Raw genomic sequence first — 27,916 nt, forward strand, 5'->3', positions numbered from 1 at the left:
CTGATGTGAGACGAGACGCTAGACGGGGTTGAGGCCAGTTTTGCGCCGACTCTGCAATTGAAAGCAACGGAGATCGGAAATGAAACTTGTCTGAACCACGAAGGAAGATGAAGATTATTATTCAATCCCAATCACTACTGACTAGCTCTGAGCCGTAGTAGCAAAGCAAGATTTAGTGATGCTCCCCAAGTCCCTAGGCGAGTAAGCTCCTGAGAAGCGTGCCGGAATATTACTTCAGCTCTAGGCGAACCACCATTCCCATCGCCCAAAGCCATTTCAAGGATGTTGCGCAGCTTTATCTGTACTGTTGTGGTGAATGATAGTTCATCCTGTTTGTCGAGAAGGCAGTGGAGAAAACATAGCTCTTCTTTCGTGCGGGTCCCAATCAACATCCACAGCAGCACGTAGTTGAGAAAAGTGCTAATGATGCTGTACGGAGCTGCTTGTTGCAACGTTGGGACAGATATGATGTCGTGAATACTTCTGATAGCCTGATCGAAAACCGTCAAAAGTCCGATGTATCTGTTCTCCACTGAAGCCGAAGGCGTCCATCTAGACACCACCTGGCCCATATTCGAGTTTTCATGGCCATATAGATAGGGGATGTTCCCTAATTGACGCTTGAAAAGGTCCAATCCCCGGGCGATCCCCTGTGGTCCGCTTTTTCCGATGGCGTCTTGCAGATTGGATACAGAGATGGTAAGATTGAGATTTGCCAGCGATAGCAGAACTCGAGATGCACCATGAAAATATTCATTGACCCCCCACGCATCTGGGTCGTGCTTTTCCGCACGGGAAATGAGCTGTTCCCAATACTCAAGGGCGCCTAATGGCGCGAGTTAGCACGGCATTGATTTGATAAGGGTGTCGCATACCTTTTACGTTATATCTAAAGACTCCAGGTCCGGTTTTCAAACCCTCAAAGGTAGAGAGGTCAATATCTCTCTCGTGGTGTTCAAAGCTGTCCGAGCACGTGATGTCTGCGTTCATTGAATGATCATGGGCACAGTCTAAAGCCTGGCTTGCCAATGTGCTGATGACCAGAAACGTAGCCCATGGATTTGTCTTGTTTGTCAAGCCTTTAACGAAACCCGTTGCCGATGTTTTGTTCTGTGGTGGTCGTTTCATTGGACCATTTCGCACAATTCCTCGCAGACTATTTTGGCTCTCGGTAGCTGACCCCAGTAACATGGGCTCAAGGTCTCGATCGCTTGCACCCAACATGCCTTGCCATAGCGTCTCATTGCACGGAAGTTGCCAATCATATACCTCCGATACGGACATCATGCTCCTCATATTCAGGAGTGCAGGAAACTGGGAATCCACCATAAACACAAACCATCTCACTCGCCGAACAAACTCCGAACGCGCCCAGGCTTTTATTCTGTCCAGGCTGTCGTGTAGATTGTCGTCAGTCATACTATACAGAAACTCGGGAAGGCGTCTGACGTAAGTGACTAGGGTACCTCGACAGGCTTCGGCGACTTCGAAAGCTTCTTTGTTCCCGCACCACAGCCCAGTATAGCACATCAACGAGTACGCGTATATGATGTGTGGGTCTCGGGTAAATCTTCTATCTCTTTCGATGAGAGCCTGAAGGTTTTGGCGGGAGCGGTTGAGCAACAAAATTGAAAAGCGACGAGTCTGCCGTACGTGGCTGTACATCGCGCCTATTGCCACCATAATGGAAAGCAGAGAAGGATGAAGCCCATTGCTGTTGAGAGTTGGGAGATGGAGCACAGGACTTTGCGCATAAAATCTTTGAAAAAATAGCCCAAAGAAAATATTCGCAATTCCTAGCGGGGGTAAGATGAAGCTGTCTGCTGTTGGCGACTGATTCTCTAAGAAATTGTGGGCATTGGCCCAGGTTGCGTCGCTGAAATCGAATCGCGGGTTGTGGTTTCGCCGCAATGGATGAGTTTCGCTGATTATGATAGGCCTTGTTTGACGTATACCCTCGGATGCAGGATCCCACGCAAATGCAATGGCATCCTCCTTTGAAGGCATGTTTGGTGGCGAGGCTGCCCGCGATGAGTTTTCGGTGACGTCTCCGGATGTTACTGGAGTGACCTGTGCATTGCTATCAATGCTTTGCATTCCGAAAACATTGAATTGCATGGCCTCAGGTGGCTTCAGGCAGCTCCATAGCTCATGAGCGGCTCCGTACGCCGATTGATTCCCGGACGCGATGAAGTCATTGGGACCGAAGATTGTCGCCATTTCTTGAGAGGCGTCATAAAAGTCTTGGGTGAACCAGTCATTTGTATCAAGATGTTTCCCAGTATCCCAAGGACGAAAGAAGCCTGTGAAATCCACGTCCCCATCCACAAGAACTGGTGCACCGTGTACAGCTTGGTTCATGAAGAGGTCCGCCTGACTAGGCTGACCCAACAGGTTCGAACCTACCGCTGGGCCTGGCTCGGGTTCGTTCTCACCTGGCCTGAAAGAAGTGTCGCTACTAGATGAGCCATATTTGTTTTCAAGCACAAAAGGATATCTCCTCTTGCCAAGAGGAGGCTCGTCTGTTGGTTGCTGCTCGTCTTGGCGTTGGTGGGTGCGTTGATGTTTCTTCAACAAGTCGCTCCTGGAGAATTCTCTCTGGCAGATGTCGCAGCAATGTGGGAGGCTGCCTTGATCTAGAAAATTGTGAGCGATTCAAGTCCTCTTCGTGGTCAATGGATCAACCGCTGTGGCGGAGACCTACGTGATTTTTGATGTCGTTTCAAATTCTCTAGTCGGTTGAATATTCGAGGACACTTCGAACAGGGGTATGTTCCGGTCTTCCGCTTCGGAGCCATCTTGCGGGGCCAATCTGAGTAGTTGCCGGTCGTCTAGATGCACACGATATGTCGACGGTGGACGTCTTTTTCACACGTGAGACGCCAGCAGTAGATCTGGGTGGACGTCGGCGTCCTCTTATGTTTTACGTCCACCTTTACCCCACAAAACCGGGTGGACGTCCGCCCACATCGGGACTAGCGTTCTCAGCGAAGTCGGATTTCCCGAAACGGATGAAGACCGGGACTGTGTTAATTTACCCCGGATGAGCCGCTTGCTCTTACCTACAAGTTCCACGACACCAAGAGCTCGCAAGTGAGAACGGTGACTCCAAATTGTCATTTTCTTCGTTCTGCTTTCCGAAAATGACTGTCAGCGCTCCCGAAGTGATTGTGCCCAAGAAGGTCCTGTCGGCGTCTAAGGGCGCTGATCGAGACGCTGACTCGGGCACATTTACGCTGTCCAATGGCAAGGTTTCAGAGCCCACCGCAAGAGCTAGCATTGTGTTCGACTATGAAATATGCATAGGTGGAATTCCATTCATCGTCATAGAACGCGCACATGGCAATGGGCCGATACAGCTTCAAGCTGTTTACAGCGAGACAATCGGGGGAATTGATTGCGAGACTGGTAAGTGTCTTCATTGACCTACCCTGAGACACAGCTAATAAACGGAATAATAGGAGATGGACCATTCTTTTTCTTTTCTAATGCAATGGATTGCTACCGCAATGTTGCCATCAAGATTGATCCATCTGAATCACAGCAAACAATCAAGGCAAACCTTGCGCAAAGATCGCAGAGATACCTTAAGCTTGTGCTTATCTCCGAAGATGCGTCCGTTGTTATCAGTCGAGTTGGGGTTGAGCTTGTCAGGCCATTCATTGAGCCAAAGGCTTCTTTTCACTGCTCCGACGAAACTCTCAACCGAATCTGGAGGGACGGTGTACGCACTGTGGACATGTGCACCGTCCTCAAGGGCGAGACTGCTCCATCATGGGAAGTCACGAATGACGGCACTATAGTTCTTGGTCAGCACTGGGCTCCCTGTCGACAGGGAACTCGGTGGGGAGACAAAGAAGTCACATTTGAAGTCCGAATTGAGCATCTTGGTGCCAGCTGGGGCGTTCATATGGTAGCCAACGGAGTTATCTTCTGCCTCGACATCGACGCCGAGGAGCTCCGAGCGTACGAAGGCCTGGCTGACCAATCTGCGGTGTTCCCCGTGAAGAGCTTTGGAAGTTGGTCGACTCACGGCATTGCAAAGAAAGGAGACTGGATCCGTATTTCAACGATTACCAAGGGGAATGCCATTGCAGTCACAATCAATGACCGGGAGGTTGCGACAATCGCAGACGTTCAGCTTCGACCGATCCTTGGAGGATCAGGCATCAACACCGGGTCTGTGGCGTTTGGAGGACCCAATGGATGGCTGGCAGTCTATCAAAACCTTGCTGTGAAAGGTGCCGGTGAGGTCCTCTACGAGAACAGTTTGCGACTCGAGGACAAGGACAGGACACTGGCTGATTTCCAAGTCGGGACAAATGCCGTGGCTTGCATGATCGATGGAGCAAAGAGAGACAGAGCCACGTTTGGTGGAGATTTGTTTGTCTCTGGTCGTGGAGTCGCTTACGCTGGGCTGGACATGGCCGCAGTTGCCGGCAGCATTGAGCTTCTTTCCAGTCACCAGACTGAGGATGGGTATCTCGGTAACCTGTGTCCCATCCAAGCACCCATCCACACAGGCGATGCGCCACCACCGACATATGCGTTCTACTCCATGACATACGCATGCCTCCTGGTGGTTGCTGTGAAGGATTACTGGTTGCATTCCGGAGACGACGAGGTTGTTAAGCGGTTCCTCCCCGCTGCCGAAAATTTCTTGAAGTTCGCAGAATCACATTTGAAGCCGTCGGGCCTCATCGAGGTACACCCTGAACTTTCAAGTAAGATCTTTCTAATATCTATGCCATTTCCAGAATGTTTGCTGACAACTGTAAGTGCATTGGTACCCTCTGGGCGGCCCAGTTTTTGGCGCAGCAGGAACAACGAACCTTGCATACTACGACGCATTGAATGCTGTAATTGCAATGACATTTGATTCAAGTCGAAAGTCACAACTTGCTGAACGAGCTGAGAGTCTCAAGAGAAACATACTTGCTCATCTGTGGAATCCAGAGACTTGTAGCATCCGCATGGGAATGGCGCTTCCCAGTGACGGCATTTGCCAAGACACAAACGGCTACGCACTATCGCTTGGAATTACGTCTGAACCCGAGAAGGCTGCGACTCACTTGACGTGTCCCTCAGGCACAAAGCCTGTAGCCTTTAAGGGCTTGAACCACTGGGACAGGACAGGAGTTATCAGCCCATATGCTACGGGCTTTGCGGTTGAGGCGCTCTTCTCCCACCAGAAGGGGCAAGAAGCTATCAAGCTGATTGAGAGCGTTTGGGGCCCGATGGCTGATACTTCAAGCCCGAACTACTCCGGCGGTCACTGGGAAGCAATGACAGCCGAAGGACAGCCTTTCTACCACGATACGTCTCTGATGCATGCCTGGTCATCGTGGCCTGTGTTCTTGCTGCCTCAATACGTTTCTGGTGTGAGACCTCTGGAACCTGGATGGACGAAAATCCAGGTTGCACCGGTTTTGTCCGGTATCAGCTCGGCAAACTATCAGAAGGCGACTTCAAGTGGCAAAGTAGAGGTTGATCTTGATGTTGACGAGGGAGCTGGTAAGATTGGTGTTACTCTGTCACTGCCGCCTGGCGTTTCTGCGGAGCTTTTACCTCCTCCCGGCTACATGAATGAGGGTGATGCAAGTTTGCAGGGACCAGTAGGAAAGAAGTTAATCACTTTTCAACGGGCAGAAATCAGAAATTAGCTAAAGGACCAGTCAAAGATCGTAGATCATACGTAGAATTTCTAGTTATTATACATTTGGCAATATCGTACACCAGCAATTCAACTAAGCATGATCTCCTTTTGCTTCGAATTGTGAAAGGCCTCCTTGAAAACCTTTCCGACACCAACTCTCTCCCACTTTTCATCCTTTCTCTCAATCAGAAGGACGTAGAACAAATCCCACTCGCTTTGCTCTCTCTCTTTGGGGATATAGTAAGTCCACTCTGGGCACTCATCACGCGTAAAACTCTTCGCTTCGGAGATGGCGATAAACTCTTGCTTGTCGCTCGCTTTGGCTGCCCATTCAGCTTCCAAAACCACTGAGCCACACCAATCGCCCATCTCATCTGCAATATGATATCGCGCCAGACCACTTTCCGTGCCCATGCTAAGAAGCTTGCGGTCATGAAACAGCCGCTCCGATGGGCCGTTATGTTTGATGTACAGCCAGGTGTGCCATGTACGGAACTGCAGAATCGGAAGCAGAGGGAATTCGGACGTCTCAGGCTTCGGTTCGAAGGGAGCCTTCACGACGCGGTACGGATAATCTCGCAGTGTGATACTAAATTCTTTCTCGTTATCCTCGAAGAACATATCGAAGAAGTCTGCGGTGTGAACCGGCGCCGGGGCTGAGACGAAGCCTCCGGAAACCACTGGTCCAGCGCCGAACAGCGCGCCTTCCCGAGTGACCTTCCTGCGTTGATCACTGGCTCATCTGTCAGCTTGCTTGTACATCCAACTGAGAAAGCGAAGCTCTTTTTACGTACTACTTCGGAGAAGACGGAGAATGAGGTGGTAACTTCAAACGGTCTTCATATTCATGCCTAGACCGTCGGTCCCTATCTCTGTCCTCTGCGACAACTGGCATTCTGGATCGCCTACAATTTTTATGTCAGAAAGATTACATCTTTGAAGATGCCAAGGTGGTGCTCAATAGACTTACCCTTCCACACTGTATGTTCGACCGACAGGATTAGACGCCCGAAAGGCGGCAGGCTGCCTGTACGAAGTGGCCTCCGTGTACCCCTGATAGAGTGGTTTGGTGTCCCTGGACCTCGGTGCCCCTTGTCTAGACCGGGATCTGGATCCAGCTCTTTCACGCAGTCGCACATCTACGTCAGAATAAGACGCTGAATCATCGCTGTACCTAAAGTTGAGTTTAGCAATCAGATCCAAAATCATGGTGCATACTTCCTTACGAAGAACCGCCTGGTGAACCGTCCCGTTGCACTGGGCTTGGAGATCCCCGGCGGCGTGGAAAGTCGGATGGGATACCTACTTTACGATTAGCTATTGCCATTGACTTAATGGTTGCCAAGCGGTATTTACTCCTCTCTGCTCTCTTTTTCGTATACCCTCTCCAGCTGTGATCTTCGCTAGCGTCTTCCAGTGACTGATGATAATCCCACAGTGGACGTAAGTCACCGTGTCCATCCCGCACCCACCACTGAATCCAAGTGTGCGTGTTCAGCCACTGGGAAACATTGTCAAGGGCTCCTCCAATCAAGTCATCATGATACTTGGTCTCTCCAATCCATCCCGTCCAAGACCAACTGGGAAAGTCTGGGATCGTATGATCGTTTTTATTCGTCGAAGACGTTCTCCGTTTGACGGACCTAACGGGTTCCCAAAGAAGAGCCAGATCAAAGTGGGAACTAGGAAGTCCATGTATGAAAGGCGCATTCATGCGTTCCTCCATCATGTTAGCCATACCACTGAAAGCTGCCTGGATATCTTTGGCTTGAGTCAGCTTTCTCTCGGTGTAGAGCTCGACGCACTTCATGTACACCCAGAATGCACGGTCGTCAAGTTGTCGGAACATTTGCATAGGCGCATCGACCAGGTCCAACGACCAGCCCGCTCCCTTTTGGTCTCCAAAGATGTCCTCCGACATGCCAGTCGACCGACATTGGAAGTACACCCTCCCATTGGTGAAGATAAGGCAGCGGCGCGAGAGGAGCCGCTCTTGAAATGTCCAGGCCCGCTCGTTCCACTCCGAGGAGCGAATGTAGATCTCAGGTGGGCGCGTGACCATCAGTTCAAGATGAGGGTTGATCATGCGCTTGTACTGTTTGGTGTTGCGAGTACTTGGTCGCATGGCCCTCAACCCAATCGATGCATCTCCATCCGCCGCACATATAGTAAGTGCTGCGTTGCCGTAAATAAGGTCCATGTTGAATGCATTGAGCTTCCAGGATCGCGAGCTATTCTGGACAATGCAAAGTCGGTCTATCCACATGTATTTAAAGCCAAGTCTGCGAACGAGGTCGATTGCGTCCTGGATAGCCTTCGGCAGTCGGAGAAGAACATCTTCAAGTCCACCATGCATACGGTGAAGCATAACATTGTCCGTCAAAGTTGTGTATGCCGTCTCGTCGGTTCCCCATACGTAGCTAAGTGCAACATATGGCTCATGCATATCTGTTCCCCATGCATACCTTCGTTCTCTACCATCGCGAGATGTCTCTCGAGACTTGCAAGGCAGCTGTGTGAGTTGCATGTTCTGTACGTCGATGACACCGAAGTAAGAGTGAGACACCATCTCGACGAAGCGCCCAACGCCTTCCTCCTTATTTTGACGACAAGGGCCCCGATGAGACTTTTGACAAAGATCTAGCCATGATCGGATGAGAGCTTGGTTCTCGATATCTTCGGTAATCTTGCGCCCCAAGAAAAGCGAGTCCTTGGCCCAGACACGGTCAGCATCAGACGCCGTCCTTGCAAATCTCTCCGGTGCGACGTAGACCAGGTAAGCATCTGAAAGCCTAGGGTGGTCCCATCGAATGTGCATGCGTCTGGTTATCCCCCGGACTGTATTGGCTGGGTTGTGGCCGCGGCTTTTGGACCTGGACGCCTCACGGCCGTCAATCTCCCAGCTGATGGAGCATTTGGCATTCTCAAGCGCATGCTCTGCAGCTGCGTCCAAGACGTCACCGGTCGGGTTTTGAGTCCCTGCTTCCTCCACCGAGTCTATGATCAAAGCGCACATCTCGCATTCCGATGATCGATTCCGAATATCACTCAGGCTTCCAAGATGATGGGGTGTTGTGTACGAGCGGATTGCCGCTGGCTGATCTTGTACCGGTTTACCTGCAGGCTTTGTGGAGCCAGGTTGAACTTTGAAGCAGTGTATATCCAAATCCAAGACGGCGCAATCTTCGCAAAGACCCTGTGCTCAAGTCAGGTACGGGCGGGAGAGAGGTGAAGCATGTCGTCTCAGCTTGAAGGCCCTCTTACCTCGTTGTGTGCGCCACGTCGTCCATTGCTGTGATCCTGAGGCGGTGCATACTTCGCGACCGCATCTACGGCTTCTTTGGGCTCAAGAATATCAGTCAAAGTTCCGTTTTTATTGGAGTTCTCCATCTTGCATGCTTGGTTGCAATCTTGACAATCTTGACAAGGGAGTGTTAGATGTGAAGCTGAAATTGTCTTTCAGAAAGGTCTCCAAAAAGTAAGCTGAGGTGGTTGGGAGATCCATTGACGGCGTGCTAGCGAAAGAGGGCATCTGATTGGCCCACTGAGTTGGTGAGAGGTGGTCTCACTGCAACGTTGAGTGACCCTTGTTTTCAGCTTCCCATACTCTGCGCTAGTGAGAGCGTGCTGACGCTGTCACGTTAGAAATTGATGGGCTTCACGGGTGGTGGCGGTCTAGCTGACGGTCGACCACGACGAATGGAATAAATTGGAAAGCTCATTGTACACCTTGCGCGAAGTTGCTGGGCCTTGAAAGCAGTAGTCATCAAAATTCGGGATTCTGTTCTTATTCCGCATGCCTATCTTCCTAACACCTCCCCGCTTGTATTTACTGACAGTTGGCACCGCCAGCAACATTGACGCACTTTTGGCGACCGCAGTCCATGAACTGTCGTACGAGTCAGTGATTCCGTGTCTATCTTCGGGTGACGTGGCTAGAAATAAATATTCGCCGCTTACATCGAAGACGTTATTCTTGGCGAGGTTGCAGAACTTGATGCTGTTGCCCTGGCAGACTTGAATCTCGTTGCCAGTACAAGACTGGGCAGACGCCGCCGCAGTAAACAGAACAAGGATTGCTCCGGTGAATTTCATTTTGTAGTCGGTATTTGCGCTGGGCGATCGAGGATGAATTTGCTATAGCGAGAGCAGCAGAAAGTTGAAAGTGACGCCGGGAAAATTGAATTTCGACGTTAAAGAACGTAAGTCGCAAATAGTCGTGTGGTATGAACCGACAACTGTTGCAGGGGAAGATACCGTGCTTTTATTCTTATGATCCACCCCCTTTCTTCGCTATCGGAAGGTGCGATTTACTGAACTGCAGATGCCTGGCCGGATGTTCTTGACTCGCTTGCTGTTGGTCTAAGCGGCCGTAATTAAATTGAGCTTGTTTCGTCGCGAGATTCCCTATTGCATGCAGAATAGCTTGTGTTCAACGATGCCACTGTCGATACTAGTGAGATGAATTCAGGCTGGAGATTCGTTAGCATCCATTGTCCAAGTCTCTATTCCCTCCCAGATTCTCATGCATCCTTCCCGAGGCCGCTCTTCCGTTGCTTTGCTGATGTCGAGTTGCACTGTACTTACAGGTTCTCTGAGTCAGTCTAGCGTGAACCGCACTCAAGCTCATCTAGTCCATTTCACATTTGCGGCGTATCCGAAACCTTAACAATGCCCCGTATCCAGAAGCACGGTGCTCCCCCAGTTAAGACTCGGTTTGCTGGGAGTAGCTGAGAGGTCGAGAACTCGGCCGTGGGGATTTAAGTTGACCGAGCCAGTCCATCTTCTGAAGTCTTAGTCCAATGAAATCTTTAATGTTATGATCTCAGAATCCGACAAGCGGTTCGAATACCCTTAGAAGCGACCCACAACATGCATTGCGAGGCGTCGAAAACCCAATTCAGCACCGAGAGTGGCACCTCGCGTCAAAATTATGGATTCAATGTTATCCTAATACAAAATACTGCGCGTTCTGCGCATCTAGAGTGAATAACAAGGGGCGATGAGAGACGAACAAGCCGGAACTGCAACTTGCAACTTTGCAGCCGTCAAAAAGACCCGTCGCAATTCATTGGCATGAGAATCATTCATAAGACAGACTAAGTGCTGCCTGTTGTGATAGGAGAAAGAGGGTGCGTCAATGCCACGCAAATTAGTCGAATAGAACCACACTTTCAGCAGACTTGAACATGTTTTTTTTTCTTTTGGATTTATGCTTTGCTTTTTCACATCATTTTCCTCCATGAGTTCGGCTATGGCCTCAGCTATGCCACGCTTGTCATGGGGTCTCCCGTCACTAGAGCCGCCTTAGACTTGACTTGACCGATGCTCCAGCCCCTACTTTGATCGCTATAGCGGGTAGCCATCTGGATATCTGGCAAGTTGTACTATGCGCATGGGCAAATGAAGAACATTGTCAATGTGGTCGGCGAGACAGTGCGCGAATCTGCCTGTCGATGTCCAGGATGGAGTCCCGGATGGAAATCCGGTACATTTCCTCGGAGGCATTGAAGCCTTACCGTTCAATCTGCTCGGAAATCAGATGGTCAAAATTTCACGGTTGAAGCTTGATGAAGGCTACTGGGTTGGACGGAGCCAGACGTCAGACCAAAAGGCTGCGGCTATGGACACGCCATTTCAGACAGATGTTCAGCGACAATAGCTCATGTATTTGATGGTGCCTTGTGAGTACCGATGAAATTTTGGTTATGAGGAATAATGCAGCACTTTACGTTCTTCGTTTTCACTGGTGAGATATCTTTTTCGTCTTGCGGCGATATTTCTTGCACAGCACCCTAGTAGGCGTCTGGGGTGATAATTCGGCCGATTCCAAGGGGATCACTCTGCCTCAGGGCGTTGTCGCGTGATAGTCCTCACGCGGGTGGCAGCACATCTGACCAAAAGGTGACCAGGAGATGAGGCTATTAATGGACATGAGATATTGAACCTGCTTCAGAGGCCTTAACATACGTATTTATGATATTCGATTCAGTTTCGCCATTCATGGAAAAGTGTCGGATCCGTAGATCAGAACCCCTGGAGAAGAAGATGAGCAGCCAATGGCAAAAACAAATCTTGCTGCGGATTCAAATGTTCCCCGCCGGGCAGTTTGATCTTCAAGGAGGTTCGAAAGATACGCAGCGAATTGGAATAAGCGAGGTTGCTGAAGGTGGGATTTGGCGTTATCACCTCCCCTCCCGTGCATGGCCCCCCAGTAAAGACGCTGGTCATAGGGAACAGGGGGTTCATCCGAGAACCTCAGCGTCACCCCATTCCCATGTTTTGAAACTCCATTCGATCTTCGAAACGCCATGCCAGGCGCTGAGCCTTCTTTCGGGCTCCGCGCACCATTCTTCACATCATCTTAGCGCAGTGCTTCTGTCAATCCATCCCATATATAAAATGGCACCTGTCACGCCGCTGTCAACACTTGAACATTGTTTCAACTCATCACCAGTGAAACTGCCATCCGATAGATTGTCTTCTCAATCATCTTTTTATCAACATCTTCCTTTTCTGACCTGGCGTCATCTTCAAATATCTTTTTAAGCTTAATTTTGAATAACGACCTGGCGTCCTCTTCTATTCTCACACTGTCTTTCGATACCCACTAAAATCAATCCAAGATGTACCCTCAGCAACTTATCGTCACTTTTTTGATGGCTACCAGCGCCACTCTTGCTACCGCAAGTCAGTAATTCACAAAATGTCAATCAGACCCCATTCCATTTCTCTAACTGGATGGCTGTTCTAGGAAGCATCGACAGACGCCAATTGCTTGGCAATCTGGGCAGCCTCTCATGCAATGTGGCACGACTCCAGATCCTCGGCGCCCTTGGTAACACCGACGACGCCGTTTCTAAAATCACCGATGCAACAGTCAAGGATGCTGCCAACACAGGCCTTCAACAGGCGCGAGGAGGTATTTCGCAAATTGCGCAATCGCTTCTGAGCGGTAGTGCACCTCCCGCAGCTAGCCGTGACGAAGTAGCAGCTGGACTCGCTGCAGCAGGCGACGCCCTCGCCAGTGCCGATAAGTAAGCGTCAGAATCCTTGAAGCTCGAGATGACGATGGCTGATATTCTATGCAGGAGCGACCAAGCTGTCGTTGATGCGCAAGCAGGGCTCGACAAATCAGTCAAGGCTGGCCAGGATGTTGTTGCGAAATGCTAAGGAGGCAGAGGGATTGAACTCATTTGGAAGGAGAGTAGCATCGTATAGTCGTTAGAGGAGTAGTTATGATACCACATGTTCCACCCACATTGAAGATTTGTTTTCTCGAAAACGTCCAGATATATATATTGTCATAGAATTTCATCCTTCGCTTCTTCTTTCGAGTGCTAAACCAGTGACCGACACTCCGTATGACATGAGCACTATTCCTATGACGTAGATGACTGGTTTTTGATACAATGCAGGGTTCTGTCGTTGAAAAGTTCCTCCCATGCTTTGGTTTTCACGATATGGCTATTGACGGATTTCGCTCCTTGCCGAAGGATCACGCTAAATCTGCAACCCCCGCACCCCGTCCTATGTCTTTCCATCTGTTGTTGCCTGGGCAAATGTCCCCTCTTTCCACCTCCATATCTCAAGGCAGCCACTCCAAGTTGACCGACCCACGTGAGTTGCGAGTCATTCAGAATTATCCCAAAAGTCGCCTCGATTGCTGTCAAGCGTAGTCTCGTCCTCGAAGCAGAAACATCAACACGGAACCGGAAGCCGTCATCGAAGCAGGTCGGAACATGGTTAGTGTCATAAATTCCCTAGGTGAACCGTGTAAGAAAATCGGGAACAGAGCTAATGATCTCAATTGTAGCTGCCCGGCTTCGGTCTTTCCTTAAATCATACACCTGAAGACCATTTTCCGGATGCTGTGAATGATTGGCAACAACACTGGCCGCACACAAATCGTGAGCGATGCATGGTAGCGTTCATGCAGGACGTCACACTCGAGGAGAATTGGGATCAGAGGGTGTTCCAAGAGGCGGCAATTGCAACTTGGAAGCATGATGTCGTCGAAAAGGACTGGCGCAGAGCTGGTGGAATTCGACATGGCGACTTCACCGATGCAATGTTTGCATGCGTAAGAGTAGCCACGGTCATGATAGACATGATAATTAACTCGTTCCGCAGTGCATAGAAGAACTTCAGGCAAAAGCGAGGCTATATCAAGAGACGGGAATTGTTTCCATTCTTGACATTGAAGTGCGCATCACTCGATCAGACAGGATCATATCGTCAGACATGCGGAGCGCTCTCCAGAGGGCTGCTCGCAACATAGAACGAACCTCACTTCGCAAGATCGACTGGAGCTCAGGCAAGGAAAACAAGCTCACACAAGCCACCGAGTCCACATGGAGCGCAAAGAATGCTGTGGTCAACCTAATTGACCCAGCGATGTACCCACTCGTTTATGGTCGCTCTCGAGTTCTTCCCGGCAAGGAGATCGATCTTCAAGACTGCCTTGACTACATCACCCAAGGAATCACGGTTCAAACACCGGACAAGGACGAAAGGCAGAAATATGTTGACGGCACATATTATACATTGTTCTCCGGTAGATCTCAGTGGCTTCCCTGCAATGTCGAATTCCCAGACGGCATCAATGCGAAGATGACGAGCTACGTCAACAACCTGCATCCCAAGGACCACCGGAACTTCTACCCTGTCTTGGAAAACATCATCACGAAAGTAATGCCTATGTGGAATCTGGTGTACTCCACTGTCTACAAGGAAACCATGCATTGCGAGAAGCGCATCGATTGTGATCAGGCCGGTTGGAAATATCCTATTACACCTCCCTACGACCCACTCAACATCAAAGATGACCTAATGAGCGGACTCATCGATGATGATGAATGGCAACGAAGGACCAACGCGTGGCTGCGTAACTTCAGGGTTATTGACAAACCTGAACCACGTTCTGAGGAAGAACGAGCGTACCATACACATGATAGTTCTGTTACACCTGAAGCGTTAGCGAACTATACAAGCATGCTAGGCAAGGCGGACGGTATTCAGGTCATTGCCAAGATGGCAGCAATGTGCCTGACCCCAGAAAGCCCAGTCTGTGATCTGCGGAATGAGTTCTGTCTGGATGGTGCGCTGAACGAACACATCGTGGCCACTGCAGTCTACTTTTTCGACGATGAAAATGTTACAGACTCGAGAATATCCTTCCAGACACGATTCCAGGGTTTGAACTTTGAGGAAGACTGCAGCTTTGAAACAGGGGATCTGAGACCCCTTGATGAAATCTTCGGCCTTAGGAACAAGACTCCGTCTCTGCAAAAAGTCGGATTCGCGACCATGCGAGAGGGTTTGATGCTGGTGTACCCCAACGTTGTACAGCAGAAGGAGTCCGCCTTTCAGTTGAAGGATTCGACTCGGCCTGGGCATAGAAAGGTTTTGACTCTGTATTTGGTCGACCCACGAGTCCAAATCCTGTCAACAGCCAATGTGCCTCCGCAACAGGCTGATTGGTGGGCGGCAGAGTTCTCAACGAGCGAAGGACAGCTGAAGGGGCTTCCGAAGGAGGTAGTCGATATGGTGGTCGAGAAAGTTTCAGACTTTCCGATTCCAAAACAGGAAGCTAGACGCATAAGGGATGAGTTGCTGCTGGAAAGGTCGGACTTAAAGAGAAAGACCCGCGAAATCCTTCGGTCCTACAAAGTTAGTCTCGACTGGAGCGATGATGATATGGACCATGAAGGCAGCTCTGAAGGAGAGGATGATTGATCTTGATTGGATTTCGGCGGCATTTGTTTGGGCAGATTCCGGAGTTATATGTATCTATTCAGACGCGGTAAAATTCTCATGTTCATGCACCGCCTCCTCTAGTCCCGGAGACCTATCACTTGACTCCAGCTTCGCCATCATCCATATCACTTGCAACTTGCTGACAGAAGCTTCAGCCACTCAACTACAGCGGTTCAATGCCCTTGCGGCCTTCCCATGCTATGCAATGACACACCAAAACTCACACAACCATGATTTCGAAGTAAGTTAAACCCCCTGTTATAAGCATCGCGTGAGGCAGGTTGTATGAGAACTAGACACACGTTCTCAGTATGAGAAACACCAAGATTCTTTTAGTCTCAAGTTAGTCAGTATCTGTGCGGGGTAATTTGGTCAACAGACCAGAATTATGCACGGCTGACTATCCAGCTTAAACTACTCGTAGAGTCGTCTGTCGAACGGCATAGGTAAAATATGTTTCAGAGCAAGATAATTGCTGCATAACTTATTGCGCGTTTTGATCGTTTAGTGCAATCCGGAACAAAACAATTTCTTTCATTCTCGGGACTTTGTGTGTAATATGAAGTGAACATACATGTATGAAAGTCTGGATAATTATTGTACAGGAAGTCGCAATAGGTAACTTGAAGACTTTGTTCACGATATGCCCATGCTAGTGAGACTGCAGCCTTCTAGACATTGTTCAACTTGACAGCCACAATCTTCGCCGGCTCCGTGTAGTTTCCAAAGATTCTCTGAAGGGCGCCACCAGAGGTAGTGACATACAAAACGTTCGAGTCCACAGGAGTCCTACCAAACCGGGCGGACGTAGAAGCAGCGACCTCTAGATTATCCGGCTCACCGGCAATGGTGGTCGTCTGCCCGTCAGCCAACACCTGGATTAACTGGTTCTGCTCCATGCCAGCGATGTACGCGGTGTCATCCGCAGCAAGCGCGAAATCATCCTGTGGGAAGCCAGATGTCAAAATCTCGACTGGGCCCGCAGCCATTGCGTCCGCTCCAACTGGCACGCGGAAAAATCGCTGCGTGTCCGTGCTGGAACAGTACAAGTACCCGCTCTGGACGCGAAGTCCATTGACTCCGACGAAGTCCTCACCAGAGAAAATAATAGCTGCGTTCCCAGTGGTGATGTCGACCTTATACACAGTTCCTCCGTTGGTGTCGGCAACCAGAACCTCCGTCTCGCTCCAAGCCGTCAGCCCATTAGCAAAGCCTGCATTTGGCAGAGGAGTGATCAGGGTGACAACAGGAAGCTCCTTAGTAAGGTCGAGAGAGAACACCTTCATCGAGCCTGCAGCAAGGCTGACGGGGTTGAGACTGAAGTTCCCACCGCCAAAAGCGAAGACATCGGGCTTGTACTCAGCAATTCCGATGGTGCTGATGACTCCGGGAACGTCGACCAACTTCTTGCCTGTCTTAGCAAAGGGGTCGATAAGCCAAAGCTGGCCCAGATCCATTCGAGTCGCCACAATCTGGCCGTTGGGTCGGACGGCAAGGTTTTCAAACCAGGTGCCAGTCTGGTTGAGTTGGAAGACGACGGATGTAGACATCGCAGTCGAAGGAGACGGTGTTGAGAATGGGTGGCAGAGAGCGACCGAAAAGGTCATTGCTGCATGCAAAATTTGCGATTGAAGCTTCATCTTTGAATTCGGTAAACGAATGGTTGAAATGAGAGACTGGTGTGTCGTCGCTGAATGAACGTAATGGGATGAGGACGGAAGGGAGTAGCCCCTAGATGAGTCTTTCTTTCCTTTTATATAGCTCTGTAGACTGCAACCCTTGGAGGCTTTGATAAGTGATAGAAGATAGGATGAAGACATTCCGCGATTGTCAAGTTCCGGGTGACAGCCCGGAGAAGACGATGACCTGTGTCGGTAGATTACACGAGATTGATATCCCGTCGGCTGCCCCATAACATGAATGGTTCTACCACCTGAACCTCTCACGGGGGACACGCAGATGGGAGTTCGCCGGCCCACGGCGTCTGGGACAAGACTTCAGCAGCGGCTGAGCCTCGGCAAATTTGCTACAGCTGTCCAGACAGATAGTATCTTGGTAGTATGAAAGCGGTGCCTCTGCAAGGAAATGAGTCATTGAGAGAAATTATTTCTCCGCTTCCCACCTATACAGGACAACAAGATAACGGTCAAATCTTGGCACTTGACGTATTCCGGAATTAGTCTTAATGCCACCTGGTGATATGCAACTTGCTGACATCCCACCGGCTAGTATGAAGCCGTATCTCACCAGATAATATAGATCCTTACTTCTTGGCTACAGCGCCACTGTATCCGAACCTGAGATTCGGGTGCAGGCTGGACATTGGTGGCCGCGTTCAGCAGGCGAAGAACGAGCTCAAAGACCCAGAACAAAAGGAGTTGTTATCGGCGCACCCGTCAGGAACTCCAATATGGCGCTGCAATTTGAGACGAACTTGAAAAGGAGCATGAAGCAAAGGGCTTCGTATCCACACGTTACCTCAATCTTTCATCTGGTGCAGTGCTGGCTGCAGTTGCCACACCCCAAGATCTAAATGGGACAAATGATTTGGGTGACAGAATTGAAGAGATACCAAGTGCAACATAAAGATGGGAAAGGATCTTTCGAAGGCCCAATAATACACTCTCTATCACTCTGGTAATGTACATGTCTACACAACTCTTCTTGCAGCAGGTGTGATGCTGCAAGAGTCATCCTGCGAGGCTGGGAAACCGAAGATTCTGGCGTCAAACTGCGAAGAGGAAAAGTTAGAAGGGAAGAAAGATTCATGTTCAGTCTTGTCCGTAATATAATCGAAGCTCTACGTCGCTCCATACCCTTTTTTAGCCTTTATACGTTCTTTCAATTTTTGTCCATTGGGGTGTCAACTTATTGTGTGATGTCTGTGCTTGTCGCTTCGAGAGAGAAGACAGCAGAATAATTCTGTCCACCCGCAGCGTCGTCAACATTGTTTTTATTTGTCTTTCCTCCTTGTAGAAATCTTGTGGAACCTAGAGCATTTGGATTCACAATGATCTGGGCTACAGAAGTGTTTATCTGCAACTGTCTGGTTGCCTCCACTTATTGGGTGAAAACAAGCATCACTCCATACTTTAGGGTTCCCCTGGGCTGCGAACTCCACCGCATGACAGCTGCCTGGGTGCGAAGAGTCCCCATAGTTCCAGCGGATATCGGCACGCGTAGTGCAGCAGATAATGGAGCGCTTTTGAATAAAAATAGACGAACCGTTTTCACCCAAGGTGGAAGATCTGAATGAAGCTTCATAGGGAAATTCAGCTAGTAATTTACCTTGTACGCATAAGTAATAGTTGAATCGCGTATATTCTCCTTGGGGCTACAGTTTCGCCTCACCGGCCTCTTCCAGTGTCCGAGAAAGCCAGGATCAACAACCGAGTCAGGACGGAAGATTTCACAAAAGGTTCATAAGAGACACCATGATACCCAAAAGTATATGAACAACCTGAACTCGCTGTCTCTTCGATTGATTTTGTCATGACGTGAACTACCATCAAATTCTCAATCAACAATAACAATTCATACTGCAATCTCAACAACCAATCGCCTATTTTCACACTTGACCTCCCCGATTCGACAGCTACCGAATCAACATGCGCTTCTTCACTTTTGCTCTCCTTACCGGTATCATCACGGCAGCATCGGCTGCTAACGAACAAGCACCTGGGTTCTGCAACATTGGCAACAAGCCTTTCTGCACGAGCAGCCCTGCTCCCAGGTGCCGTGATGCCAAAGCGGCGACTTTCAATGCGGCAGCAAACAGTGCGAACGAAGCAGCTTGCAAGGGAAAGAAGAATAACGACAGTTGTACTCAGACGTTCACGTGCCCATAGATGGGTCGAGCAGGGTGTATAGCAATTAATTACCTTCTTATCGTCTAGAGCTCACGGTATGGTACGGGATGGCTATTTGTACCTTAGGATGTCAATTGCCAGCGAGTTTAGGTCATATAGGTTGCCAAAGATTTTGAAACCGCCTAAGACACCCTTAAGTTCTGGGAATAAATACACAGTTTGTATACCGTTTTGTGTTGTGTAAACTCCATATTGCGACAGTCTCGTTGTTCAACACCAATTCTGATCTCCTAAAACGGAAACTCTCAGTCATTCGTCCAAATTCCTACTCCGTTTGACACAGTCGTTAGACAAACTGGACCCCTTTTTCGTGTGCCGGGGGACTTATTCTCAACACAAAGGACAAATATAGAGAGTCAAGGCATTCAGGGTGGATGCCAAAGGACCTCACTGCCGGAACCGGCTGATGGAAGCGGTGCACGTGGCCGAGAAAACTGCGTGATTGTGCTGTTGAACTCGAGGAAGGCCAGTGTCGACAACAGAGACAAAAATTGAAAAACGAATCTGACATGCGGAGCAGAGGGAGCTCCGGCGCATTGCACAGCTCCTCGCTCAAAACGACGGGGGTTCCAACATCCTGGTCATGTACAAGTCCCAGCACGAGGGATGAGCATGCCAGAGGACCGAAGTTGACTGTTTGCCATCATCTGACCCCATCGAGGAGACTTTACGAAAGGACGTGGGGAAGCTATGGGATACAAAATGTGCACGCGCACATTGCAATAGCACAGCGTGTGGGAGGTTAGCTCCTGTTCTCTACCGCCGACTTGGCTTTCTACTTGAACATGGGTTCACAGCATGACGAACACCCTCAATAGCGCCCGGTAGCCGAAGCTGAGCCCGAACCATGCTCACGGGATCTGGCATGCGGCATCGGCACTTCGCTTCCTAGGCGAAAATAGCTTCAATCGACATGCGATCGCGGACCCGGCTTAGTGGATTCAAAGAACCTGGCAGGGCGCAAACGCCAAACGCCAAGCTCGGCGCCGGTCTTGAGCCTCAGTTCATGGACCCGTTAACGTAAGGACAACGGGGAATCAAAATCCACCAGTAAGAGGTCATGAATTGGTATCATTATGCTCCTACAACTCGTGGCCTCCCCGCAATTGTGTGGGTTCTTGCCCACATCCCCAGCTCGCTCCACGAGCGTTCCCCACGGGCAATAACCCGGAGAAGTGACTTTGCGGTCGGAACCCCGCGATACTAGAGTGGGCGTCATCCGAGCTCTGGCTATCGGGACAAGAAGCAAAGCTAACCTTGAGATGAACTTACGTTCATGTAGATGAGCTCCTTTGGATGCAAGAACAGCATACACAATGTGAAATATTTCAATGGCATCAAGAACTGATCACTGATTGGGGAACCCCTCGAAAACTTGATATTTGGTCTCGGCGGATGATACCCGCTGCAAAGCTCTGTTAGGCTGTTGGTGCCCCCTGATAGTACCAATAACTGCAGCCTACCAACTCCGTACATACCCCGCATCCCGCACACGACTCAGGAAACCGTCACCCACACCAGCTTTTGAATGGGCCCATGTAGAGAGTGAGGGAGGTTGGCGCGAAGGCTTGCCTAGCAGGCTTAGTTTGAGCGCGCCACAACGATCGCCGGCGGGAGTTGACCGAAAACCGAGCTGTCGGTATCAGTAATGTTGCTAGGGATATTCCAAGCGCTCACTGCCGACATGTCAAGTATTTGAAGAGGGATATCCCACGTTGAAAGACCATCACGGCAACCGCCTGTCTCGACATAGCGACTTCTCGATCTCGTCGATTCCAACATGGCCGACAACGTTCCGACCGTGGCCGACGCGAAGTCCCGCCAGAGCGACGTCGAGCACGTCGAGCAGGACCTTCACAAGCCTCATGTCGAAGGCGAGGACATTCACCAACAGCATCCCGAGATCTACCTCGAAGCTCTCGCACGATACCCCAATGATGAATCGATCGACCAAGCCGACGAGAAGAGACTTCTCCGGAAGCTTGACATGCGGATTCTTCCCTTGCTCGGCATTTGCTACTTCTTCTACTATGTCGATAAGACCACATTGTTTGTTGACCTGATGGATAACCCATAATTTCCTGGGAAATCGTTGCTTACTTTTCATCTTTCAGATCATATGCTGCTATTTTTGGTTTGAAGGACGGCCTCAACCTCAAGGGCGAGGAGTACTCATGGCTCTCGAGCAGCTTCTACTTCGGCTGGCTCATCTGGGCCATCCCCTCCAACCTCATCATGCAGCGCAGCCCGCCCGCATGGTACTTGTCCTTCAACATCTTCATGTGGGGCGCTCTACTCATGGCGCAAGCTGCTGCGAAAAACTTTGCTGGTCTTCTCTCTCTTCGAGTGCTGTCTGGAGGTAGGTCCACAGCAACTGCTTCAAATTATTCGAGGATTGTAATTTGATGCTAATCATGAGAATAGCTTTCGAAGCCATCGCCGACCCCGCTTTCATGCTTATCACCAGCATGTACTACACTCGTGCCGAGCAGCCCTCGCGTATTTCAGCCTGGTATGCCTGGAACGGCATCGGCGTTGCTGGAGGTGGTCTCATTGGTGCGTTGTTGCCTCTCCTTTTCAAGTGTTGACCGCTGGCTAATGTTCGTTCACACAGGCTACGGAATCGGTCACATCAAAGGTGCCCTCGAGTCTTGGCGCTACGAATTCCTTGTCGTCGGGGCTTTCTGCGCTTTTTGGGCCATCATCCTTGCCCTCTGCCTTCCGAACTCGCCTCGTACAATCTGGGGCTTCACCCATGAAGAGAAGCTCATCATGATCGCCCGCATGCGCCGCAACCAGACCGGTATCGAGCAGCGTAAGATTAACTGGGGCCAGATTAAGGAGGCATACCTCGACTACAAGACATGGCTCTTCACCCTGCTCGGATTCGTCTCGAACGTCCCTAACGGCGGCATCTCCAACTTTTCGACCCTGGTCATCAAGGGTCTTGGCTTCGGGACGCTTGAGACGGCGCTGCTTGGCATCCCGCAGGGCGCTCTGGTGGTGATCTGGATCGGGCTTGGTGCCTTGGCGAACAAGTATATGCCTGCCAACAGCCGCACACTTGTTTGCGCAATGTTCATGCTGCCGACAATTGGTGGTGCGCTGGGCTTCCTCTTGGCCCCGGCGAACGCTTACGTTGGACGCTTGATTTGCTTGTGAGTCTCGCTTTTGGCCGGAGTTTTACATCTCTCTGACATTCTCTTTAGCTACCTGACTGGCTCGTACCAAGCCTCTTTTGTCATCTCCCTCTCGCTCATCACCTCAAACACCGGTGGTCAATCTAAGAAGATGATTGTTTCTGGTATGATCTGGTTCGGAGCTTGCATTGGAAACATCGCCAGTCCCTTCTTCTACAAAACCGACCAGGCTCCCTCATATCACCTTGGCATCGGCTCTTTGCTAGTAGCCAACTGCATTGAGCTTGCACTTTTCTTCGTCTTTCGGTATGCCTTCATCTGGGAGAACAGGCGCAAGGAGAAGCAGCGTGAAGAGCTACACGCCAGCGGCAATTACGTTGCCGACGAGCTCAACGCTACAGCTTTCACGGACTTGACGGACAAGGAGAACCCCAACTTCATCTACGTCTACTGAGTATGGCTCCAACCACTTCTGATGCTGTTATGTGACGAGTAATAGAAGCATAATATTCGAATGCGCTGTAGGCAGACTCTAATAGAGGCAGAATATTCTTGCTTGAGAAGCTCAGTTACATTGCATGGCATACCTACGACTTAAGTCATCTGTGATGAACTATCTTATTGAGTCTTTGAAGCGGTCGCATTCTTGACGTTCCGCGATATTATCCCAGAAAGAGGCAGTGATCTACCAGCGGCCAGACTCCCGGGCCGACTCCGATGACATCGGGCCAGGTCGCGGACAACGCCCGAGATATGCGGGGTAAATCCTGGGGCACCGTTGACCGGTCGCCGCATTGCTCGAGTCCGTGTACGCGATTTTCCTGAGGCGATTGCCGTAGGGCTGGAAGCAAAGTACAAAAGAACTGGTAATCCTGACTGAAATCGACAGCTGGGCTAGTCAGACTCCACAGCCACGATGTTGCCTCATTGTTTTGGTCTCGCGATACTGGCTTTGGCCGGTGTCATAAGTGGTGCATCCAGCTTGCAGACTTACCCCATACCCGATGAGGTTAAACAATCAACTTCATACACAATCAAGGTACGCAAAGCGGACGGGGAGTGGCAACCGGTGTCTACATTTCTCGTGAACCTTCATGAGATCAACATCACGACCGGATCTGCGATGGTCCACCCCAGCTCTGTGGCCATGTTCGATTTTGACGACGACGTGGAAATCTCAGTCACGTACAATTCTGGAGACATCACGATTCCTCGCATCCGGCCAGAATCCTATGGTATTATTCCGAACCGTCAGGGAAACTCGTTGAGCTTCAATCTCACCAAGCCTACGGATGTCCTAATTCAAACCACCAACTCAGTCTTTGATGTTCTGCACATTATCACCAACCGCACTCCCAAAGGCCTCCCCTCAAAGGATGACCCAAATGTCATTTACTACGGCGCTGGCTATCACACGCTGAACTCGACTCTCAACATCACCTCCGGCCAAACCCTCTATTTAGATGCAGGCGCAGTCCTGAATGCCGCTGTTTCACTTGATAACGCCACGTCAGCATCTATCCGCGGTCACGGAATCCTGTACCGCACACCCGTGGGAGCCATATCAGCACAGTGGTCGAAGAACATCACCATCGAGTCCATCACCGTCCTCAATCCGACTCACTACACTTTCAACGCTGCCGAGGCAGAAGACGTGACCATTCGCAAGCTTCGATCCTTCAGTGCCACCCAGTGGGGCGATGGCATTGATCTATACAGTAGCAAGAACGTCCTTATCGACGGAGTCTTTATGAGAAATTCGGATGACTGTATCGCGCTGTACAATCATCGCAATAACTGGTACGGCGACAGCGCCAACATCACCATCCAGAACGCAGCTTTGTGGGCAGATGTGGCACATCCTATCAACATTGGCACCCATGGTAACTCTATCAACCCCGAGACCATGTCAGACATCACAATCCGTAACATCGACATCATGGACCACCGCAAATTTCAGATGGGATACCAGGGCGCGATCGCAATCAACCCAGGGGACAGCAACCTCATCAAAGATGTTCTTATTGAAAATGTTCGTGTTGAGGATTTCAGGATGGGACAGGTCATCACCATGATGGTGATGTACAACCAGAAGTATAACACATCACCCGGCCGTGGCATCTCCAATGTTACTATCAGGGATTTGGTGTACAATGGCAACAATGCAAATACGGCTATAATGACTGGTTTTAATGAGACTCGTGGGGTTGAGTTCGTAAGGTTCGAGAACCTTATCATCAACGGGTTGAGAGTTTGTGACAGCATGAAGAAGCCCGGTTGGTACATGACTGCGGACTTCGTACCGATGTATGTAAATGAGCATGTTCGGAACTTGACCTTCATCTGAGGTCTCTAATCACCGTGTGACCCAATTGCATTTGAAGTTGATAATAAGATTCCCCTCAATCGATATCCGAGACTTAGTCGCTGAGTAACACCCTGTGAAGGTTCATAGCCAAACTCGAGAGGAGAACCTTAAAAAAGGGCATTTCCTGCTCTGCCAATTCGTTCCAGTGTCTAGCTCTAAGAGATGAGTATGGTTATATAATGATCCCTCTACCCCTGGGCAACAACGCTTGCTTCCTCAGTACTAACTTGTGCTAAAACTGGGTACTCTTGTACAATTAAACCTCAGAATTCTGGCATGATGGGAGCACCCACGAGTTCCCGTTCCAGCTCACCGACGCTCAGTGTCCAGCCGTTTACTCCGTCTTCAAACGTCTCTCACTGCTTCGTGGCCATCTGCTTTGGGAAGCGAAAGATCCTCATTCAGAGGCCGCACACCTGGCACGACCTTCAGCAAACCGTTTGCAGAGTGCTTGATATAAAAGATACACACGTATTTCGTCTGTACATCAAATGGAAAGATACGGAGGTTGAGCTTGTGAAGGATTCCTTTGAGGTGTTGAGTGAAGGCCATGCGATTTGGGTTCGATTCCCAGAAAAGGTTCTCGTTCACATAGTGGACGCCCAAGGTAAGTGGCTTTTGCTCTCCGATGACGACATTTCTTACTTCTCATTTGTAGGTGACCAATTTGTGATTGACAGTTGGAAGCCATTTGGTGGGCTTCTTTATCGGTATGGCAATATGCGAAATTGCAAGCCTGGTACCTTTGTTCTCACGCATGACGACAAAGCAATCCGAAGTTTTGATACGGTCGAGTCTCTGGGGTTGCCTTATGGCATGATTGAGCTTAAGAGAAAAGACACAAATTACAATCTCACAATGTAAGGGGCTCATAGCTTCAATCAGAAGTCACAAACTGCTACACAGATACTCTGTTCGAGTACGAGTTAAGTGCTGTAAGTTACGAGACCTTTTTGCTCCATTAGAAGTCCCAATTCAATTGTTTCGTAGCTCTCAAAAGGGAAGTGTGTTTCCATTACAGACGGCACCAGCGACATCAATTTAGTTGGAGAGCCATCTCACAACTTGTTCCACGTGGATGGATAGAGTGTCCGTCATCTTCTGATGCTTCCCTCTTCTTTGATTGTCTTATTTGACCCTCTTCAATTGGGAGTGTTTATCAATGGATGCGGATAGGGTAAATGCTATCTGTCACATCCAGCAGTCAACACCGTTTGATATGATTCTGTGAGCTATATTTCTTGAGATAGCCACCCTAATACTAATACTTCTGCTTTCAAAGGTCAGTAATCGACGTCGCAAGGGATTCGTCCTAGCTGACTAAATTTTGGACATTAGGTATCCTTGTAAAAGTGCCTGGGGAACAATTCTTCTGTGCCATCGACAAGGCCCCATCATGACCAGGCAAACTCTTCATCCTTCGATAAGATGTAATAATTCATGACGCCCACCGCGAACTCGCCATGCTTCTTCATAATCCACTCCATTCTCTCCCTCGTTCGAACGTTCCCAACTTGGTTTCCAACTAAGCGGCATACAATATCTCGCATCGCAGAATGCGTCTCAATGGTGTCGCTATACAACTCATCAACGACAGCAGGGAACTCGTCTGCGACCTCCCAACTCAATTCCGCCGATCGATAGAAGCGCTCTCGAGCCAAGAGCTTGAGGGCCGGCACGTCATACTTGTCGGCCATGACGTATAGACGCAAGTGCAGGAACAAGTCATCTCGAGCGCCGTAAAGCTCCTTCTTTACTAGGGTCACTACGTCGTCGCCCGCTCCTTCGGGTTGCGATAGCTTTTTGTTGATGGTGTCGTCTGCGTCGTCCGCGAGCTCATCGGCCACGTTCTCGCCGGAGAATTCATTGTATTCCTCTTCCGGCTCGATGCCCGATGGCTGTCTCCTTATGTAGCCCGGGTCGAACCCTGAGGAGCCGGAGAAGCTCTCATTGTCGGTGACGCTAGTCGAATCGTCGCCGCTGCCATCCAGGTTCTCAGCCGAGTGGCTAGGGTGTCTGGAGCTGGTGGATGTCCTTCTTGGGACCTTTCTCCCCCTACGGGGATCTTCCACGCCAATCGGTGCGTTGAGTTCACCGGCAACCTCGTCAGGCTGCAACAGCGAAATCGCAGCCGGCTTCCCGAGCGTCGGCGTGACTCCATCGTCGTAGTTTCCCGTGTAGAGAAACTGAAGCAAGCGCCGGAAGATAGAGGGCTCATCGTCTGGTAAGTCGATGGTTCCTGAGGCGGCTTCCTATTCTTTTTTGTCAGCTCCTATTCCTAAAAGAGTGAGTCGGATGGCTACCTTGAATGAGGCGGAGAATGCCTTGTCGAAGAAGGACGACTGGGGGCATACAATAGCTCGATGAGCCTTGAAAGTGCTGCCGTTGCATGTGATGGTCATGTCGGCATACTTCTCGGATAGAAAGAGCCCAGAAAGCGCGGTGAATATGCACGTTGTGCGCAGATCGTCAACGGCTTCGCAGGGCTCGCGCTCGTATTTATCCTCCTCCACAGGGTCTTGCTTGACCTTGGCGTCCTTAGTCGGTGGTGGAACTTCCGCTTGGGGCGCCGCGGATGCCATATTGAAGAGCTCAGGACAGTCTCGCGCTCAACGTTATTGTCGATTCATAGAATGTGTGAAAGGAAATGAATCAGCGAGCCACGCTGACAGGGATCGAATTGGGTGCTGGGGCCGGTGGGGATTCATCAAACGGGCTGGTTGCCGGGCCGTCTGCATGATTTGACGGGCCGCAGCAAGCTGTCATTGTTACGTAGCTGAGAGTAGCCATCGTCGACTTTGATCGTCCATGAAAATGTACAATTGAATTCGGCTTATTCCATCTTATTTCTTACTAGAACGACTGTTAATTATCCAGACTGCTCTACTGATATGGAATTTTCAGGATGGAATTAAGAAGTAACCACATAGACGTTGGGAGGTGGTTCTGCCTGATACCGGCTTTCAATAGTAACTTAGGACATCTTGACACGAAGCTTTCTTTGGTCAGTACTATGAGTGAAATATAGAGTCATTGCTGGATGCTTCCATGCGGTAATGGCCATGACAAATTCACTCCTCCAGAACCTCTGGTTGAGGAATGTCTCCTCCCTTGTCGGCAACCT

At 50.0% G+C, this 27,916-nt stretch overlaps 9 protein-coding genes across 9 annotated transcripts; 5 read left to right on the forward strand and 4 right to left on the reverse strand.

Annotated features, from left to right (window-relative positions):
* Positions 1 to 134: 134 nt before the first annotated feature.
* On the reverse strand, positions 135 to 990 carry CGGC5_v011565 (uncharacterized protein; the record flags this gene model as incomplete). The annotated part of the gene is made up of 2 exons (XM_066152546.1): positions 135 to 826; positions 876 to 990. 2 exons carry the CDS (start codon positions 988 to 990, stop codon positions 135 to 137), a joined length of 807 nt encoding a protein of 268 aa, XP_066008127.1.
* A 2,153-nt stretch (positions 991 to 3,143) lies between these two features.
* Positions 3,144 to 5,663, forward strand: CGGC5_v011566 (uncharacterized protein; the record flags this gene model as incomplete). The annotated part of the gene is made up of 3 exons (XM_032032551.1): positions 3,144 to 3,408; positions 3,462 to 4,724; positions 4,780 to 5,663. The coding sequence occupies 3 exons, from the start codon at positions 3,144 to 3,146 to the stop codon at positions 5,661 to 5,663; spliced, it is 2,412 nt and encodes an 803-aa protein (XP_031888036.1).
* Positions 5,664 to 5,743: 80 nt separating this feature from the next.
* Positions 5,744 to 9,751, reverse strand: CGGC5_v011567 (uncharacterized protein; the record flags this gene model as incomplete). The annotated part of the gene is made up of 8 exons (XM_032032550.1): positions 5,744 to 6,389; positions 6,451 to 6,561; positions 6,627 to 6,830; positions 6,883 to 6,958; positions 7,013 to 8,852; positions 8,921 to 9,075; positions 9,494 to 9,545; positions 9,617 to 9,751. 8 exons carry the CDS (start codon positions 9,749 to 9,751, stop codon positions 5,744 to 5,746), a joined length of 3,219 nt encoding a protein of 1,072 aa, XP_031888033.1.
* A 2,531-nt stretch (positions 9,752 to 12,282) lies between these two features.
* Positions 12,283 to 12,829, forward strand: CGGC5_v011568 (uncharacterized protein; the record flags this gene model as incomplete). Its single annotated transcript, XM_032032549.1, has 3 exons — positions 12,283 to 12,346; positions 12,411 to 12,693; positions 12,748 to 12,829. The coding sequence occupies 3 exons, from the start codon at positions 12,283 to 12,285 to the stop codon at positions 12,827 to 12,829; spliced, it is 429 nt and encodes a 142-aa protein (XP_031888034.1).
* A 569-nt stretch (positions 12,830 to 13,398) lies between these two features.
* On the forward strand, positions 13,399 to 15,394 carry CGGC5_v011569 (uncharacterized protein; the record flags this gene model as incomplete). Its single annotated transcript, XM_032032548.1, has 3 exons — positions 13,399 to 13,401; positions 13,473 to 13,739; positions 13,790 to 15,394. The coding sequence occupies 3 exons, from the start codon at positions 13,399 to 13,401 to the stop codon at positions 15,392 to 15,394; spliced, it is 1,875 nt and encodes a 624-aa protein (XP_031888031.1).
* Positions 15,395 to 16,086: 692 nt separating this feature from the next.
* Positions 16,087 to 17,022, reverse strand: CGGC5_v011570 (uncharacterized protein; the record flags this gene model as incomplete). Its single annotated transcript, XM_032032547.2, has 1 exon — positions 16,087 to 17,022. One exon carries the CDS (start codon positions 17,020 to 17,022, stop codon positions 16,087 to 16,089), a length of 936 nt encoding a protein of 311 aa, XP_031888032.2.
* Positions 17,023 to 21,064: 4,042 nt separating this feature from the next.
* On the forward strand, positions 21,065 to 22,878 carry CGGC5_v011571 (putative transporter; the record flags this gene model as incomplete). Its single annotated transcript, XM_032032543.1, has 5 exons — positions 21,065 to 21,333; positions 21,399 to 21,643; positions 21,709 to 21,840; positions 21,899 to 22,442; positions 22,494 to 22,878. The coding sequence occupies 5 exons, from the start codon at positions 21,065 to 21,067 to the stop codon at positions 22,876 to 22,878; spliced, it is 1,575 nt and encodes a 524-aa protein (XP_031888080.1).
* A 462-nt stretch (positions 22,879 to 23,340) lies between these two features.
* PGLR2-0 (Polygalacturonase) lies at positions 23,341 to 24,771 on the forward strand (the record flags this gene model as incomplete). Its single annotated transcript, XM_032032542.1, has 1 exon — positions 23,341 to 24,771. One exon carries the CDS (start codon positions 23,341 to 23,343, stop codon positions 24,769 to 24,771), a length of 1,431 nt encoding a protein of 476 aa, XP_031888073.1.
* A 1,415-nt stretch (positions 24,772 to 26,186) lies between these two features.
* Positions 26,187 to 27,374, reverse strand: spopla (Speckle-type POZ protein-like A; the record flags this gene model as incomplete). The annotated part of the gene is made up of 2 exons (XM_032032541.1): positions 26,187 to 27,044; positions 27,096 to 27,374. 2 exons carry the CDS (start codon positions 27,372 to 27,374, stop codon positions 26,187 to 26,189), a joined length of 1,137 nt encoding a protein of 378 aa, XP_031888074.1.
* Positions 27,375 to 27,916: the final 542 nt, after the last annotated feature.

Source organism: Colletotrichum fructicola (assembly GCF_000319635.2).
Source record: "Colletotrichum fructicola Nara gc5 chromosome Unknown KSG_Nara_v1_contig06, whole genome shotgun sequence".
Taxonomy (NCBI): domain Eukaryota; kingdom Fungi; phylum Ascomycota; class Sordariomycetes; order Glomerellales; family Glomerellaceae; genus Colletotrichum; species Colletotrichum fructicola.